This window comes from Catharus ustulatus, chromosome 5 (assembly GCF_009819885.2).
Source record: "Catharus ustulatus isolate bCatUst1 chromosome 5, bCatUst1.pri.v2, whole genome shotgun sequence".
NCBI lineage: Eukaryota > Metazoa > Chordata > Aves > Passeriformes > Turdidae > Catharus > Catharus ustulatus.
The window spans coordinates 16,499,961-16,517,361 of record NC_046225.1 but is presented as its reverse complement, the minus strand read 5'-3'; the positions used below and the strand labels follow the sequence as shown (position 1 = coordinate 16,517,361).

At 41.8% G+C, this 17,401-nt stretch overlaps 1 protein-coding gene across 19 annotated transcripts in view; it reads right to left on the bottom strand.

Annotated features, from left to right (window-relative positions):
- ADGRL3 (adhesion G protein-coupled receptor L3) overlaps positions 1 to 17,401 on the bottom strand; it is a 489,413-nt gene that overhangs the window by 299,865 nt on the left and 172,147 nt on the right. For all 19 annotated transcript variants that reach the window (XM_033059584.1, XM_033059589.1, XM_033059570.1 and 16 more), the window contains exon 3: positions 13,816 to 14,058. In XM_033059584.1, the coding sequence (XP_032915475.1) occupies positions 13,816 to 13,870 (55 nt within the window). In that variant the 5' untranslated portion in view covers positions 13,871 to 14,058. The remainder of the gene's footprint in view (positions 1 to 13,815; positions 14,059 to 17,401) is intronic.

Genomic DNA, 17,401 nt, shown 5'->3' with positions numbered 1-17,401 from the left:
GCACTGGACACAGGCATGCCAGGCAGAGTTTCCTGATGTCAGTAATGTATGATGCACACTGAAGTTGCAGGAAAAGAGTTAAGATCCTTTCTTATGTCCCTTTCTTCCTGCTAAACAGATAGATTGCAAGTGCCACACCAACAAGCCCAGCCATCACAGAATTTTTAAGTCAAGAAATAAATTATTTACTACAGTTCTCTATTTGAAAGGGAGTCAATTAGTTAACGGGCCATCAATTAATACTCAGCAAGGAACAATACGAAGAGAGGAACTGGTCTGAACAGCACAGCTCTTGAAACAAAGAGTGCTTTTAAACCAGATACCTCTGTGTTCAAGCCAGTATCTTGCTTCACTGAGCATCTATTTCAATACATAAGTAGCTACATTTGCTAGCAAGACATCCTGTTGACACCTATTCAGTCCTGCCCTACTTTGGCATGACAGTCCTGTCATTCTGCAGGGTTCAAGTGAGTGCTCAGATACATTCAAAGGATTATAATGCCTGAATTTGAGGGCATGAGGCAAAAGCTTTGTTTCCCAGAAGAACATCTGAAGAGCAGCATCCCCTCGAGGATGTTGCAAACAAAGTTACCCTGGAGACAGTCTCTGAGGAACAGTGACAATTTTCCCCAGACAAAATGATCTGTTGGGTTGGTATTTTAAGTGGGAAGATGAGGTGGTGAGCTCTTCACTCCTTGTTTGGGAAGCAGGAAAGGAAATGAAGGTGAGGGAAGGAAAAATAATGTTATGAACTTATTACAGGATCTTTATAATAAGAAAATCCCATCACTCTCTCAACTATGCAATAGCATCATTTTACTGTCAGGAACTAAAGAGCTTTCTCAGTTTCTTGGCATGGTTTTCTCTCAGACTTTGCTCTCAGCCCTTCAATCCAATAAAAGCAGAGCTCAATCAACCTCTCTGCTCAAGAACTGAAGACCCTGCATTTATGGACTTCATTTTGCCAGGGGTGGCATCTCTGCTCTTCAGACAAGGAGCCCATCTAAGAGAAAGCACCACATGCACGAAGCCATGAGGACTTGCCAAAGGAATCACAGCAAACTGTGTCAAAATAGATTTTTTTTTTTTAATATTGTCAAAGTCAGGTTTTCTGCTTTATGAACAAACATTCACCCAGGCTTCCCCAGGAAAAATACCTTTCATTACCATTATTTTTTCATCTCTATTTAGCTCTTTGCCACAGCTTTAGCTGCTATTTCTATTGCTTTCCAGGTAGTATATCTGGTTACTAATCATTTCACATGCGTATTTGGCCTCACACATAATGCTCTAGAGGTGTAAGCATTATTATTACATAACCACCAATGAAGGGATCTATAAAAACTAAGGCACATTTGACAGCTCTGCAGCTACCACTTCCACAAGATACTCAGATTGCCATATCCCAGTGCAAACTACCAAAAAGAAAAATTATAAATAAAACAAAAATAAAAATCATACACTGCAGTGAAACATATTAAAATGGACTTGGCCCCTGGTTGTGAGTCTAACTCTCAGAGAGGTTCATACCCCACAGCTACCTTTGACTTCCAAGTTTATTCTTTTTAATTTGCTGCATTTTTGTGAGTGCTAGAGAGACTGATCTCATCTTCTTGTATCAACTTTTCTGTGCCCTAAGCTTCTCACCATAATAGCGTTCCAGAGCGATATTGGATACACCAGCTCTCCTCAAAAGCTATTCTTGATTGCATTTTGCCAACTGGCCAACAAAGGATAATGAAATTCAACATGTAAGCACTCCCCCAAGAGCTGGAGAATTTCACATCTGTCATATATTTACTATCCAAAAAAGAAAGGCACTGTATTTGTGCAAGGGCTAGGGCTCTGAGAAGCAGGGCTGTCACCAGATGTTCCACAGCTGAGAGTCTGCATAGCCTCAAGATGTGAGGCTAATCAGTGCAGGCCCTAAATAATTAAGTTACTATGCTTTGCAAGAACTGCTGGCTGTTTAGAGGAGAAAGACCACAATTCAACATCCTAGTGAGAGCAAGGCAAAAAGAGCTCATATATTATATAGGTGAAGGGGGAACAGCCAGCAGCACCAGGGCAGAATGCACAGGACAAAGTGGGAATCCACATCAATCCAGATATCAAAATAGAGCAGTCCAAGCTTCTGGGACCCACTAGGAAGATTCTGGCACCAGTGCCACAAATCACAGCGGAGAGCAAACAGTCTAAGCCATTTGGGTTTCTACTAAACAGCATTCCCGATCCTGTTTGTAATTAAGATCCCCAAGGACACTGCACAGAGACTATAGGTTCATCCATTTTGTGCCTCATCTCCTCCATCTTATTGTCTTCCAGCTCTTTAATCTTAGGCTCCTGTGAATTCAGGTACGCAACCTGAAACAAGGACTGTAGCTGTCAGGAAGCAAGGACGTGCTTGCAGTGCTTCACAACAACTGCTCTGTGTCTGGAGAGGCGGCACTGTTGAAGACACACCAAAACAGCTTCTTATAAGTAAGAACTCTCAAAATTTAGGCCCAGACTCATTTTTTTATAAAGGTAAGCAAGCTGGAGTTTTTTTGATTTTTTTTTTTTTTTAATGGTTGTCTGATTCTGTAACACATGACTTCCAAGCATTTTCGTGACTAGGGCTCACAAGCTCTAAGGTGTCTGCTGGTGATAGGAATTCATTATGTATTTGGCATTTGGCCAAGAGGCCATTTTTTCCCCCCCAATCAAATTAAGGAAAACAACTAAACATTATTAGATTTTTTTTTAGTCCTCAGAATTCCCCCAGAGCAATACCTAATGGTAAGATTTTTAATTGCACATGCCTATAAGATTACAATTGTGATGACAGGTTGGATTTCAAGTCACCACAAAGACATGAAGGGATGTCAAACGCTCCTTGCATTATTCCAAGTTTAGATAGACCAGCTCTCTATGGGTATATTTATGTATAAAGCACAAAAATTACATTTAAAGCACATATACATTCTCATATGCATATAAACACATAAAAATAAAATCAGGTGATCTACATTTTCCAACAACTCTTACTAGTAAACATTCTCCCTTGAAAACATACTACCAATTACATGTACACAGAACTGAGCAGTGATGCTGGCAAAATACAGTTTGAGGTGACAAATAGGACTTGGGCAGGAGTCTGTCTTTCAGAGTGGAGGAATACCTCTTCCCAGGAACACCTGCTGACTGCCTTGCTCCAGCAGAGGAGAGGACACATTAGAGGAAGAAGACGCCTCTGGACAAATGCACAGCAAGCAGCAGTTGGCAGGGTTAGTACCAGCCCCTGGCTTTGTGGAGCACCGTGGTTTTTCCTTGACTGCAGAGACACTGCCACATGGGTTTGCTCATCCACACCCTCGGCTGGAAGGGCACTAAGCTCCCAGCTGGACTCCAGCCTGACACAAGCAGCACAGCTAGCCACACTGCCTTGCTCACAAGCCAACAGGCTCAACTCCCCCCCCATCCCACTGCAGAGAGAAGTGCTGCATGAGACTGGCATACCAAAGCCAGTCTCCTTTTTGTCATCTGCTCCCCTGATACTAAACCAGCCCTTTCTGCAGCCTCCAGCATTTCAGTAATAGAAACAAGACACTGCGAATTAAAAGTTGGAGACAGATCTTCAGCAACAACAGCTGTAGAGGGGGAAAAAAACTAAAACAAATTCTCTTTTGTATCAGCAGCACTAATGAACTTCTAATTGTTCCTAGAAGAGCTTGAAGGGGAATGGTCTACCCAAAGAATAAGTACCAAACACAATGTTGTAAGTCTTAGGACAGAGGAGCAGCCCACAATGTAGTGAGCTCACTGCAAGCACTAAGATTTAGAGATTAGCCCAGGATACCTTCTCCTCCATGTTACACTCCAGCTTTCCCCAAAGTAACCCCTCTGGGCTGAGCAAACCAGATTCAGAGTGCATTTACATGGAATCACCAACTTGCCATGGGATTTGGATCAGACCCCAGAAATATTTAGGGCATGTGTTGGACTCAATGATCTTGAAGGTCTCTTCCAACCTAAGTGACTCAGATTCTGTGATTAAATGAACTCAGTATTAAAATGCTATATTTATTTATGGCTCCACATTCTGGAGACTGAAGAAGAGGTGACAATTTGACTGAGCTTCCAAAACCCATCAGGCATCTCAGTTTCCACAGATTATGGTATAGCAGGGAGTGACAGTAACAAAATTACATATTTCTAGTCCTCACCTCTTCCTGTGCCCATTCTAAGTCACAGACTGTCTTGAGAAGGATTTTTAGCACCTGTGAGTCTTACAGGAAACAAACTTACACCTCAGGATGTGTAACAAGGCACCCACCACTACCAAGCACTGCAGAAAGCAGCCCAACATAGCAAAGCACAAGGGAATACACAGAAGTATATGGTGCTGTGATTGTAATTCCTTGAGTTTATGGGATGCATGCGGTACTGCACTGTAACTAAAACCCACCAGCCCAAGCCCACACTTGCTACAATGGGCAGATTGCAGCATCTGTGTGGTGTTGGCTAAAAACCCATAGCATATCCCACAGCTTGGAGAAGAACCATGACAGAACAGGGATCATCCTGCCAGGCACTGGGAGGGATATTCCAGGGAGGCTGCCCAGCACAAAACTGTTTGATGAAATCAGGGAAATTCCAAGTGAGAAAAATCTACTGAAGTCTCTGACATGCTTTTAATTTTTTTCCCATACCACAGCATCTTTCCCAGATGAGATGCTCACTGAGCAGCAGGAAATGTCTTCCAAATTCACATAAAAAAACCACATCACCAAACATATCCAATTCAAAAAAAACCCCATGATCAATAAAGGAAACAACTGAACAACAGTGAATATGCCATGGGGTAATAAACATCAGATGGCTCTAAGATTCATTTAACATGAGTGGAGCTGATAAAATGGATGTTAGAGATATCTTCTGGGGAATCAGCAGTTTCATTGGCAATAAAGAGCTGCTTCTTGCTGGTTTTGCTGGGCAAAGGGTGCTTTCCCAAACAGGAAGACAGCAGTTCTGCCTAGATCCCATGGGAGCAGGTCAGCAGCAACTAAGGAGGAGGTGCAAGAATGCAGGTGGCCATAATTCATTCCCTCACTATCATTATTTCCTCATTTTAGCCTAGAGTACTTCAACATGCCCAGCTTAAATGTATGAGAGAACTAGGGCCAAAAAACTCTCAGAAGTGATTTTTTTTTCCTATCCAATGGTTTAAACTTACCTGAAGCTAGTAGAAAAAGAAAAGAGACACAACAACCCATTTGTGGGCAATCTCACAAATTTTCACATCCAGAAAAGAGGTGTTCCAGCTGCATGGAAAGGATGGGCACAGTAAGCTTTTGCACTTACAGAACCTGGCCATGGCTTCCACCTGCTGGAAAGGATGTCTCTGCCCTAGCATTATGCAGCTGCTTTGTCCGTAAAGATGTCCTTTGGTCCTGCACTTCTCCATTCATTGGAAGAATGGATGCACAGCCTCACCCACCAAACACCCCTTTTAATCAGCCCAGAACGTCAGGATCTCTCCAATCCCTGGCAGCCTCCTGTTGTTCTCCTGAAAAAGAGCTTTATCTGGAAGCTTAGCATTAACAAAGTAGACAGGAATCAGCAATTAGCCAAATTAAGATAATGATGCAATAGGTAAAAACAAATAGGGAATGGGTGGGCAGTTATCTCCCCTATTCATGAGGATAAGGAAAGGGAAGCTGCTCACTTCTACTGCTCTTTTTTTACTGCACTAGCCTCATTCAACCTCAGTTTGTCCCAAACAACAGTCCTTTGGGAGTATCTTGCATATCCAAGGAAGATCAAGGACAAGGTGTCTTCTCATGTGTAGAAAGCTGCAGATGTGAAAATATTCCTGCAGCTTCGTGGTACCTGTGGGTATTGGCTGAGGGATGCCTGTACCCACATTAGTCAGCTGTGACACACAACATGTTTCAGTCCTGGTTCCTTAGGACTACTAACTCCAAAAGGATGTATAGAGAGATCATTCTCATGTTTAATTGGAAAAGCCAGGTAAGCTTTTTTCTTTTTTTTGTTTTGTTTGTTTAGGGGTTTTTTGGTTTGCTTTTTTGGTTTGTTTTCCTCAAGCATTTGCATCTAATGTCAAACCACAGTAATTGCATCACTTACATGGAAAACTACTGTGGTTTTTCATTGAGATGCTATTCTTAATACCCATATATCCATCAGAAGTGAAACAGCTTTGGCCCCATCAATATCCTGATGAGCTGTAAATTGCTGAGAACACAAGCAAAACTTATTTAGAGAGTAACTGCCTTGAAAGTACCCATTTTTAACAGCAATCCCATGCTTTATTCTGTGCTTAGCTATGACAAGGACTAGTTAGGAATAGGACTACCTAACAGTACTTGCTAGCCATGAAACTTCTACAAAACAGACAGACCTGGATCAGCATGGTTGGATAATTTCAACATCCTCCTGAATCCCAGGAGAAAGCCAGGCAATACCCTAGAGATCCTGTCATTTCAAGCACATGGCTGCTCTTAATTCTTTAAATACAATTCATTGGGAAGAAGGTTTTAGCCTGGTAACCTTTAAGCGCCCTTAACTGTATGAGCTTTGACTTTTCTGTTCAATTTAGAAAAAAAAATTATAAATGTGTTTAGGAAGACAAAGGAATAGGAAAATTAAGAAAGACTTTTAAGGCAGTCATGGACCTTTTGTTTTTCCTCTCCAGTACCACCCAAGCTGTTTTCAGGTTGGCTTTTTTTTTTCCACAACACATCAGCCTGATCTCTTTCTGATGCTCCTCCAAACTGCTGCCACCAAACATCCTTGTCTATTTGCTCAGCCCTTGCTCAGACCAAACCCAAATGCACCAGACATTATTTGTATAGCCTGAACTGGGAGAAGATTGGAAGGCTCAAGGGACTGGCTGCAAGCTAAGGTTTCCAGATCACATCAAGACTAGGTCAGAAACAAAGAAACCTAATCATCCTACTTAGCAACTGCCCGGCAGCTGATACAAAATGAATACTTGGAGTTAGGTCAGCGTTTTAGACAGCAGATGTCTGCACCATGACACCTATTCATTACCTAGGGTTATTAACTACACAAACACAATTTTTCAGGATTTAACAGAACTCCTTATTGCATAAAGCTATTTACACCACTTTGTGAGAAGCTCAGCGCCGCACTTTTCAATTCTGTTTTTTAAAAAGTGACTTTTCTTTACGAAGTTCACTAATAAAAACATTTTTACAATCACAGTAAAATATAATAGGAATTAAATTATGGCACCATAATTCACAGTTGACTGCACAGAGGCCATTTGGCCTTCATCTTTGTGTCTGAATGTGCTGGGTGGGAATTACTACACTGTAATTCACATGCTGTCACATCTTATGGTTTGGCTAACACTTGAAAAAATCAGAGCTCAGAGTTGGTCACTAGAGAACAGAAATCAGTCTTGTCAAGAAATTGCTACAAATGACAGAAGCATCAGATATTGCAGGCATGAAAGGTAACAGAGCTTACCCACTCCTGCTGATGTGAGAGCAAGGACATTTTTTGTTGCTGCAGTCCAGAAAGAAACCCCCATGCCCTGCTGCTGTACACCACACACGCTAAAAACCATTGAACGTTTAGGATGGGAAGGCACTAAAGATCATCCAGTTCCAACCCCCCTGCCATGGACAGGGACACCTCCCACCAGACCAGGTTACTCAGAGCCTCACCCAACCTGACCTTGAGCACTTCTAGGGATGGATATCCACAGCTTCTCTGGGCAACCTGTTCAGTGCCTCACCACCCACACAATAAAAAGACTTTCTTTGGCTTTGTGGAACATCACAATCTTCCCCTGGCCCCTTCTCTTGGCTGTGTTCAGATCCCTCAGGATGGCATTCCATCCTTCAGGCATGTCAACACATCACACAGCTTGGTGTCAAGAAAAAACTTGCTGAGGATGCACTTGATCTCTTTGTCTGTGACACTGATGAAGACATTAAATAGCCCTAGCCCTGATACAGACTCTGGGAGAAAAGGTCTTGCTTCCTCCCTATAGCAGGAAGATTCTATGAGCAGACACACTTGCCAAAAATCGAAGAAAAAAAACACACATTATGAAAAAAACCACTTAAAATCTCCCTCCTTATTTACTGTGAAATTTAGATGTGAAAGAAGTGGGTTCACACACAGACCTCTGCACTGCATAATGGGCTTAAACAAGAATTAAATAGTGGATAGTCTTAAAAAGGTTGAATTTCACCCTCTATCAGCTTATAGATTGATCTGTCATCAGATGGGGAACTTAATACTCTCAATTTTAGTGCAATGCTGCTAATGAAAGCCTTGTAGCTTATACAGAGAACAGCCACCCACTTTTATCAGGAAAAGCCTTCCTCGATCACTTGTTCCACTATGGAAAAGGTGGCACGGCTGCAGGTAATACAAATTGCCAAGAATAGCAAACATTATAAATATTTCAAGGATGATTAATCTTTAAAAGACTGAAGTTAGGCAGAAGCCTGGAAGTCAACTTAGCTATTTCACAACTAATAAAACATGTATCTTGTATTTCATTGTGACTGTATAAAGAGTATTGTAGTAAAAGGCAATTATCCACCATTCACTAGCTAACATAACACTCGTACAAGTATAAAAGAAACACAGTATGTATTTTAAGCAGTGACAGTATTTTCACTGTATTAAAATAGTAGTGAGGCAAATGTTCAGCTCACATTAAGCAGCACTCTGTCACCAAAGACCAGCCTGCTAGCATCATATATTCCCCCAAGACAGATAATGCTGCTTGCTTTAACGGAATCATTGTCACCAGGCAACTACCAGTGCTGTTCAGTAATAAATATTTCCACTGTTCCCACAGAAACTAGCTCGGCATCTGGACCTGTTAATGCCTAGAGAGATCAGCCTGACCTTGGAGTGCCATCTTTTCACAAGCCCTTGCCACGGCTGTCTCCCAGAAGCAATGCAAAGATGGAGCAGAAGCTCCGAGGGCAGGAACAGGACAGCAGACAGGGCTCTCTTCCTTGCAGCTGCAATGACTTGAAAGGACTTCAAATTTCATTTCCTACTCTGCAAATGATAAATTAGTTCAGCCACTCTCGAACTAATTCTCATATGGAGAGACAAAATGGCATCTGTCCCTAAATGCAGGAAGGTCACTTTACAGCTATGCCACAAGACTACATAAATAAATTCTTGGAGGCAACCAGTTTTTTTAAGTTTAGAACTGGGCCAGCAGCATCTGTAGTCCTGCCAGTTTGGTGCTGTCAAGTACCAGTATTAGGCCTTAAGCTTCATGACAATACCAGGCTCCAGGACTCTACAGTCTTTGTCTGAACTACAACCTATTTTAACTTAAATTTAGCTCTAATCCCCAAAGTTATTTAAGAAACTTTGCTGCACTTGCAACTTTCCCTAGGATCAGATAACTTTTGCCTAGCCTGTCCTAGCTGCCATGTCTGATTGTCCTGGTTTTGGCTGGGATAGAGTCCATTTTTTTCTTAGAAGTTGGTACAGAGCTGTGTTTTGGATTTAGTGTGAAAATACAGAATCACTTTCATATATGAGGCTGAAGGGAAGTAAGCAAGCATCTGTGTGGTGCTTAGTTGCTAGTTGGGTTTAAACCATGACACAGATAGCTACTGTTTGTCCTGTAATTTCAGTCAAGTTTTGGTTACATTATTGTTTTAAACTTGCTCTGATTTCAGTTTTGCTTAGTTTTGGCCAAGTGTGTGGTTTTCTAACCCAAGAATCACATTGTATAGCAAGGAAAGTATTGAGGAATTTAAGCAATCACAGCAATGACTGACCCATCCCATGGATCATCAGGGGAGAACTGTGCAACCCATTAAGAGTCAAAACATATACAAAACAACCCCAAGCAGCTGAAAGACCAGGAGGAACCAAACCCCAGAACTTTGCCCAAGCAGGATCCAGGATGCTGACAGCTCACTCTCATGTCCCAAGTGCAAGGCAAGAGCTTAGCAGCAGAAAAAACAGGTAAACAGCCACACCTGTCGATTTTATTGCATTTGTAACAAACTCCAATAGAAAGTGGGCAATTTGGATTATTACTTAATTGGAGAAATAAGTAGTTGTTCCCTTTCAGATTATTAAAAGAAATAGAGTAACAACAATTAACTCATTCTTTGTTGCCCATCATATATAATTAGACATGCAGAACAATCCTTTAAAAATAATTTGCAAATAAATAACAATAAACCAATCGGATGGGATGATAAAGATCTTTGCAGACAACAGGCCTTCAGCTCTCTTCCAGAGTCTAAAATAAGTTACTTGTTTGGAGACATGCAGAATTTCACCCCACAGTGATCACTGCAGTATCCTTCCTATCCTGCTCCTAACAGCATGCAGCTCTGAATCTCTTTATTTCTATTATTATTTCTGTCCACCAATCTGGAAGTCTTAAATCTCAGCTCTGAGCCACACATGAGCATGACAGCAATGTGACAGAGCAGGTGTACATCTCTCCAGGCTTGCAAACTGAGCCGCTGCCTGTCACGTCTATCTCATTTCAAGTGAACTTTTGACAGCGTGTGTTTCTGGGTGAAGAGAAATCTGCTTTGTTTGGGGTCAAGGGGAGGAAGGCTGAGGAAGAGAACAGCTGCTCATTCCAGAAAACGCCTCCTAGAAATCCACCTGCTACAGGGAAAGAGGATCAGTTTGCTCAGGTGTACGTGGGGGTGAAATACAAACCAAGGAGCACTTTCCCAGGGTCCAGACCTTCAGATGCTTTGGGAGAAGCTTCCAAAGAGGGGCAAAAAGAAGGCAGGGGTACAAAAGTCCTGTGCCCTTAGCAGAGTGCTTGCAAAGGATGAAAAAGGTTTTGCTTTCATTGTTTTTTTTTATTCCTTGGTATTATTTCAGTCTATCTTGTGTCACTCTGATTTTGTAATAACAGGTTTAGTTTTAGGCAACAAATGGATTTACAGGCTTTGCTGTAGCTTAGGAGAGGGGACAGCCTTTGTGGGGATTCTACGCTGCTCCAGGTTGTGCCATAAGTTTTAAGATATTTTCCATTCAAGTCGAGTAACAGTCAAGAAAGCAGCCACTACACAAATCTATTATTATCTCAAGTATTTCACATGGCTTAATTTTTGGTGAGCTATGATTCAAAGCAGTCTGAGTAAAACTAGACAGTGCTGAGCCTGTGCATTTCAGATACAGCAAATGAACATCATCACAGAGGAAATGCACGGACTCGTGACCTTTTCCCCTTTTATGATTTCTACAGCTCATCAACAAGATGACATTGTACCAGGGCTGTATTCTGGAAGATTACTTTTCATTTTGCAGATCACTGAAGTATACACCCTTTGACTCCATAAAAAAAAAAAAAAAAAAACAAAAAACAAAACCAACCAAACAAAAAACCCAAAAAACCCCCAAGTCCCCTCAAAAAAAATCCCAAAACCTCAAACTACCACCACCACTCTCCAATTTATGAGATCACAGGTCTAAGAAACCTGTCTGTAATGTGCTACCACTACAGATGAAGAGGCTGTGTCGAGGAACTCAAAAAGGGAATGAGATGTAGTAAGGTCAATCTGAAAAACCAGCTCATATCATCTCCAGCAATCACTACAGGACAGGAGTCATTCCAGATCATGAAAGAGGAACTCTAATGCTTGATTCCCGTTAAGCATAAATTCTGAATACTTTCTGCATATAGTGAAAAAGGATTACTAAAAGGGAAAATATATTAAAAAAAATAAAAAGCAGAGTTTAACCAGGTTATTTTTATAAGGAAGGTGAGGTTGTGGCATGTGTTTAAACAGCATATCACAGCCCTGAGATGGAGGCTGCATCCTGGACATTCAGAGATCAGGACAAGGAAAACCAAACTAAGTTCTCTGGCTCAGAGCAAGGGTGCTCTCTCTCCCCCTTGTTGCAAGATGGCTATCACACTTCCACTAGCCACTGATGAGACAATATGGATGTTGAGCAGATACATGATGGTCAAATTTACCATGACCTACTGCCACAACCACAACAATAAACATCCTGTACATTTAGTCTGGAGAGCAGTAGAAAAGGTAAAAAAATTTCCAGGCGTAGTTCCTGCACCTCTGGCATTTGCTCATCTGTAGAATGATAGGGCTCCTAGGACACTTGTGGCATTTTCATTTACTGGGACTATCAGGCAGGACTTTTCCAGCTACAGTGGCACAGAGAATCTTAAACAAGACTGCCAGAGGCACGTTTAAACTAATAATTGCTTTCACTGTTAATGCTACTTAATTTTAAAGATTTACAAAACATTTAGCATTTAACTTCCCTGGAGAGAATTGGAGAGCACCTTTCTGAATAGCTCTTTCATTGCACCCTAATTGGTCAACTCAGTTTAAACACTCATTCTAATTTTCAAGTCAGTGAGGAGGAGTCTTGCTTTAAGAACAATAGAACAGATAGCCTTTTTCCCCAGAGGTGTTACATAAGAAGACAGGTTGTGCTCTATAGATGTGCTCAGCCAATTAATTTTTTTTAATCATCTTTTCTGTAAAATTTTGCTCCAGTGTCTTAGCACAGAGGATCAGTTGGTAAATCTCAAAAAGCCTGATGAATATTTTAAAAGTAGGGGCTCACAGGCTACATGTAATTTACAGACATGCTTCCACTGGCCTTTAATTAAAATGAGATCCTTGACAGAGTTCACCTTCCATTTAAGCATCAGAAAAATCAGGCAGCCAGATTTTCCAAAGCTCTGCCCTGGGCATTTAGTAACCATCACTGCTAACAGGAGCTCCTGAAGCCTCCAGCACTTGTGAAACCTGGCAGCTTATTTCCAGAGCACATGCTTGGGTTTCTCATATCAAAAGAACCCAACAGGCCTCAAAATCTTATTTCAAAGAATTACATGTGTCACATTTCACTTAAAGAGTTTCCTGGCTAATAAAAGAGTTCAAATTTTTCTGCTACAGCTCTGTACTGGGTTTGCATAGCCAGGTTTTGGGGAGGGGGGAGTTGGTTATAGGGGTGGCTTCTGTGAGAGGCTGCTTGAAGCTTTCCCTCTGTCTGCCAGAGCCAATGCCAGCTGGCTCCAGGACAGATCATCACTGGCCAAGGCTGAGTCCATCAGGGGCTGTAGCAGTGCCTCTGGAATAACACATCCAAGAAAGGGGACAAAGCTGATGCTTTGTGAGACAAACAGCTCTGGAGATAAGGTCAGTGAAGGAAGAGGGGCAGGAGGTCCTCCACATGCCATAGCTGAGAATTCCCTGCAGCCCTGGCAGGCTGAGCAGTGTGCCCCTCCAGCCCTGCTGTGGCTCTGTGGAGAGAGAAGCCCATGCTGGAGCAGGTTTGCTGGCAGGACCCCATGGGAGAAACCCACTCTGGAGCAGGGGAACAATGTCAGGGTTCCTTCCTCTGAGGAGGAAGGAGCAGTAGAAACAAGATGGGATGAACTGAACACAGCTCCCATTCCTTGTGCCCCTGTACTGCTGCAGGAGAGGAGGTAGAGACAATTGGGAGTAAGTTTACTTCAGGAAGAAGGGAGGTTTATTTGCCTTTATTTCTCATTACCCTATTCTGATTTGATTGGTAATAAATCCATTCTTCCCCCAAAAAAGTCTGTCTAATGTAGCAGCTAAATTCAGAAAAATAAACCTTTAGTGTCACCAGAGTTCATTGTTTCAGTAGTTAAGTCATAATGTAACCTGGGAATTTCAAAGACTTGAGGTGCAAGCAAGGAGAGACATCAACATCCTGTAAAAAAACCCACGCCATTAGGAAAAGACAGACAAAATCCTTGCTATTTTCTCTTCTCCTTCCCTTCCCACAGGCAAATTTACACCATCTCTCACTCACCATGGGAAAACGGTGTTAAGAGCATTGTGAAGAACAGCAGCTGTGATGACCACATGACTGTGAAGGAGAGCTTGAAAATATCCCAGCAAACAAGGGTTCAAATAAAAAGGTGAGCGTCCTCCTGCACTTGCTTCCAACACTTCAACTCTTGTTGGCCTTCAATTCACATCCAAAAAGGGGGGAAAAAAACAACCAAAAATAATAATAAAAAAAATCCCACAGCCAGTATCCAGAGTCTGAGACCTACAAATGAGAAAGGAAGAAAAAACTGCAGTTAGTGAAACAGTAAGATAGGTGTTTTCAATCAAGTCTTGCTGTGTTTCTTTGCTGCCAGCAGCTGTAAAGGCAAATGTGTCTTCTCCACTCACTGGCCCTTCAGATGCATGCACATTCCTACATAAAATAGGAATTCAAACTTGTGCAGAGAACCAGTTACCAGTTGGTGGATAACCAGTGCTCTGCTTCCTCTCTCAAAAGAGGGCCCCAGACAGCAGTTTTGAACAAAAAAGCTAAGACATTTCCCTCCCTTTTGCATTTCTGTCATGCCTCCCATGTGGATGCTAACGGCAAGATACCAGGCCAGGCAGTGGGATTAGTAACATAGTTCGGGAGCATTTCCACTGATGATGTGCCAAAAAGCCTCTTTGTTTGAGGCGACCTGTATGGCTTTCAATCACTGAATCTGGACCAGGCTCTGAACCTAAGCCGAGCCCAAAGTCACTCTTATCCTATAACCAGCTACTTTCTAGTCACTGCCAGCTACTCACTGCTAGTCGAGCTCTGCAGTTATTTATTGTGGAATTAAAAATAATGGTCTTGTCCATCCCACGCGCTCGCAGGAAAGCGCGGGGAAATCTGAATCCATGCTTGAACAGAAACATTCGCTCATTTAGCCGGAGAACCTATTCCAGCTTTCCATCATTTTAATCTCTCCAGAAGGGGCTAGATGGCCACGGTGACTCAAACTTGGCAGGAAAAAAACAACTATACAGAGTTAAGCCACGGCAGCAGTTTGAAACTTAGCTCCCCACTGACTTCGAAATGATGAGGAAATATGAGGAATTGAAAAGTACTTTACATATCTGTTTTGAACTCCTTAGACTCTGCAGTCTTCACAGTACTGGTCCAATTAAAAATCTCTCCAAAAACCCCCGATCAACAGAAGTTATTCTTCTCTGAGCACAGAAGCTGTTTTTGCCAACTTTTGTTCTTACCCAAAACCAAGTCTGAGCCAAAAAGCTGTATGAAAAAACTGTGCTGCATGCCATTGTGATGTGGGTATATTTCTGAAAGTCTGGCATGACAAAGTGCCCTTTGTTTTGCTTCCTATCTTTACTGATCAACTAAATAAAGCCCCATATTGTTCAGAACCAGAGTCTATAAAGAAGCTTCATTTTTTTAATAAATATATCTTGCACTGCCAAGATTTTATTCTCTCACTTGACTCTCCTCCCCAGACTGTCCCTGCAATTTGTTCACTCAAATGTAGCATTTAGTTTCTATAGTTTTTTTCTCATCTCTGTCTGTGGGGTTAGTAAAAAATCCAAGGTCAATCTGCAGTCAAGTGGCTTCTTTATGGATATCCCTGATATTAAAACTTTGCTTGAGCTGAGACTAATCAAAATGGTCATTGATAATATTCAAAGTCTGTTTTTCAAACAGAAGGAGCCTCATAAATATTTTAAATTGTACATTCTAAACAGTGATCAAGTTTTCCATTTATATTTTAGTAGGCTACCAGTACACATCAAACTACAGCACTGCTATTACTTATGCATGCTTTTTCTATAGCACCCTCTGTAAAGTTTCAAAAGTGAGAAGCTTTTTGAGCTACAAGATTTGAAAAGGCATACAGAAATGGGTGAAAGCTGTCCAAGCACAGGTACACTTCCCTGAAGCAAAAGCTCAGGGAAGCACAGTGAAGGAGTAAAGGTTTGTTTTACAATTTTTATTTGTTTTAACTGAATCACTTCTGAATAATCTAAGCCTGTTAGGAAGAGATAGCATTATGGTGCAGTAAAAGGGTTTTGGGTACAACTGAAGAAGCCACAAATTAATTAGGCTCTCTATCGCAGAGAAGGGATGATTGTCAGCAAAATACTTACAGAGCCCTTTAAACTTTTTTTTTTTTTTTATCTGTCTATACATTCCTGCATGATAGGATTCTAGGATTTTTTTTTTCCTATCAACTCATGGGCTGAGGCTGATCGAGCAAAGCATTCACATGTCCTCTGCAAAGTCCAAACACTAATTTTTGAGAACTAATGTCTTGGAACCACCAGAGCCACAAATAAACATTTTATCCTCCTGGAAAGTACATTATTGAGTCACAAAGCTCCTGTGCAAAAGAGACAACAGCTCATCATTATGCCCCATTTACTCCAGTTGTAAATCTGACCAAATATTCTCTGCCCTACTGTCCTTCCTGCCAGAAGAGAACATGTCAGAGTCATGGCCTGTCAGGTGGTGTCTGCACACCCTGGCTGGCACCACCTTGCCCTTAAACCCTTAAACTTGCTTCTGCAAAGCCTTCAACTCCTTCAGCTTAAGCTCACCACACAAGTATGACCAATACACAATGTGTCTGGAGACATTCCAGCTGTGTTTAACAACACAGGGCACCACCACATTAACCAAATACATTGGAATGCTGCAAAAAATTCTGGGTGGGTTTGTATTTCATGTAATCAAATAATCACAGTGTGTTTGTGAACTGGATATCTGCAGGAAAACAGCTACATAGGAAATGAGTGGAACAACCCTTTTTCTTAATGGTCACTCAACCCCCACAAGCAGCATTGTAAAACACAGAAAGAGGCCTGCAAAATAAAATTCACTTCATCGTTGGATTACCTCCAGCTAAAGTACAGCCAAAGAGAGAAACTAGAGAAAACAGCTCACTGTCTGTGAGCTGTTTGGTGCATAGTGTTACATTTATTGATGCAAGAAAGGGATACACTATCATAGTGAAAAATTTAAGGGCTTCACTTGAAGGGTTTGGACTTTAACCACAAAGATGATGCAGCCTGCATTGATTTAAGAGAAAGTTTTTCTGCTTACTGACCTTAATGCCCAAAGGGCTGCCCCTGACACCTTCACAGTCTGATCTGCTGCATCACCCAGAGCAGAACTGCGTGCTGGCAGTTCCCAAAAATCCAGCTCAAAGTGCTACTGAGAGAATAGGAGAAAGCTAAATAAATAAAACTAAGGCCTCGTAGTAAGAGATGAGCAGTGAAGTATTCATCAAGGCGTTGCTCATAAAAGAGCATTATAGATACACTGACAAACTCAACATCTACCCAAGTCTGTTCTTCAGCAGTTGATGTCAAGCAGCACATGGAGCATTTTCTGAGCTCATCTGTCGGCAGTCTACAGGGAGGGTGAAAATGAAAAGGAAACCAGTTCATGTGGTGAGCGAACAGATAGGCTGAATTCAAGGCAGAATTCAGAGCAGCGCAAGCCAAACCTGTCAGAACTCCATTTAATTACTGCCTTCTTCCAAACACAAGCATTTGCACCTGCACAAAGCTGTACAGTACCCTTCCCATGGCAAAAGCTGCTTCAGGTATCCAGCATTTTCTAGACA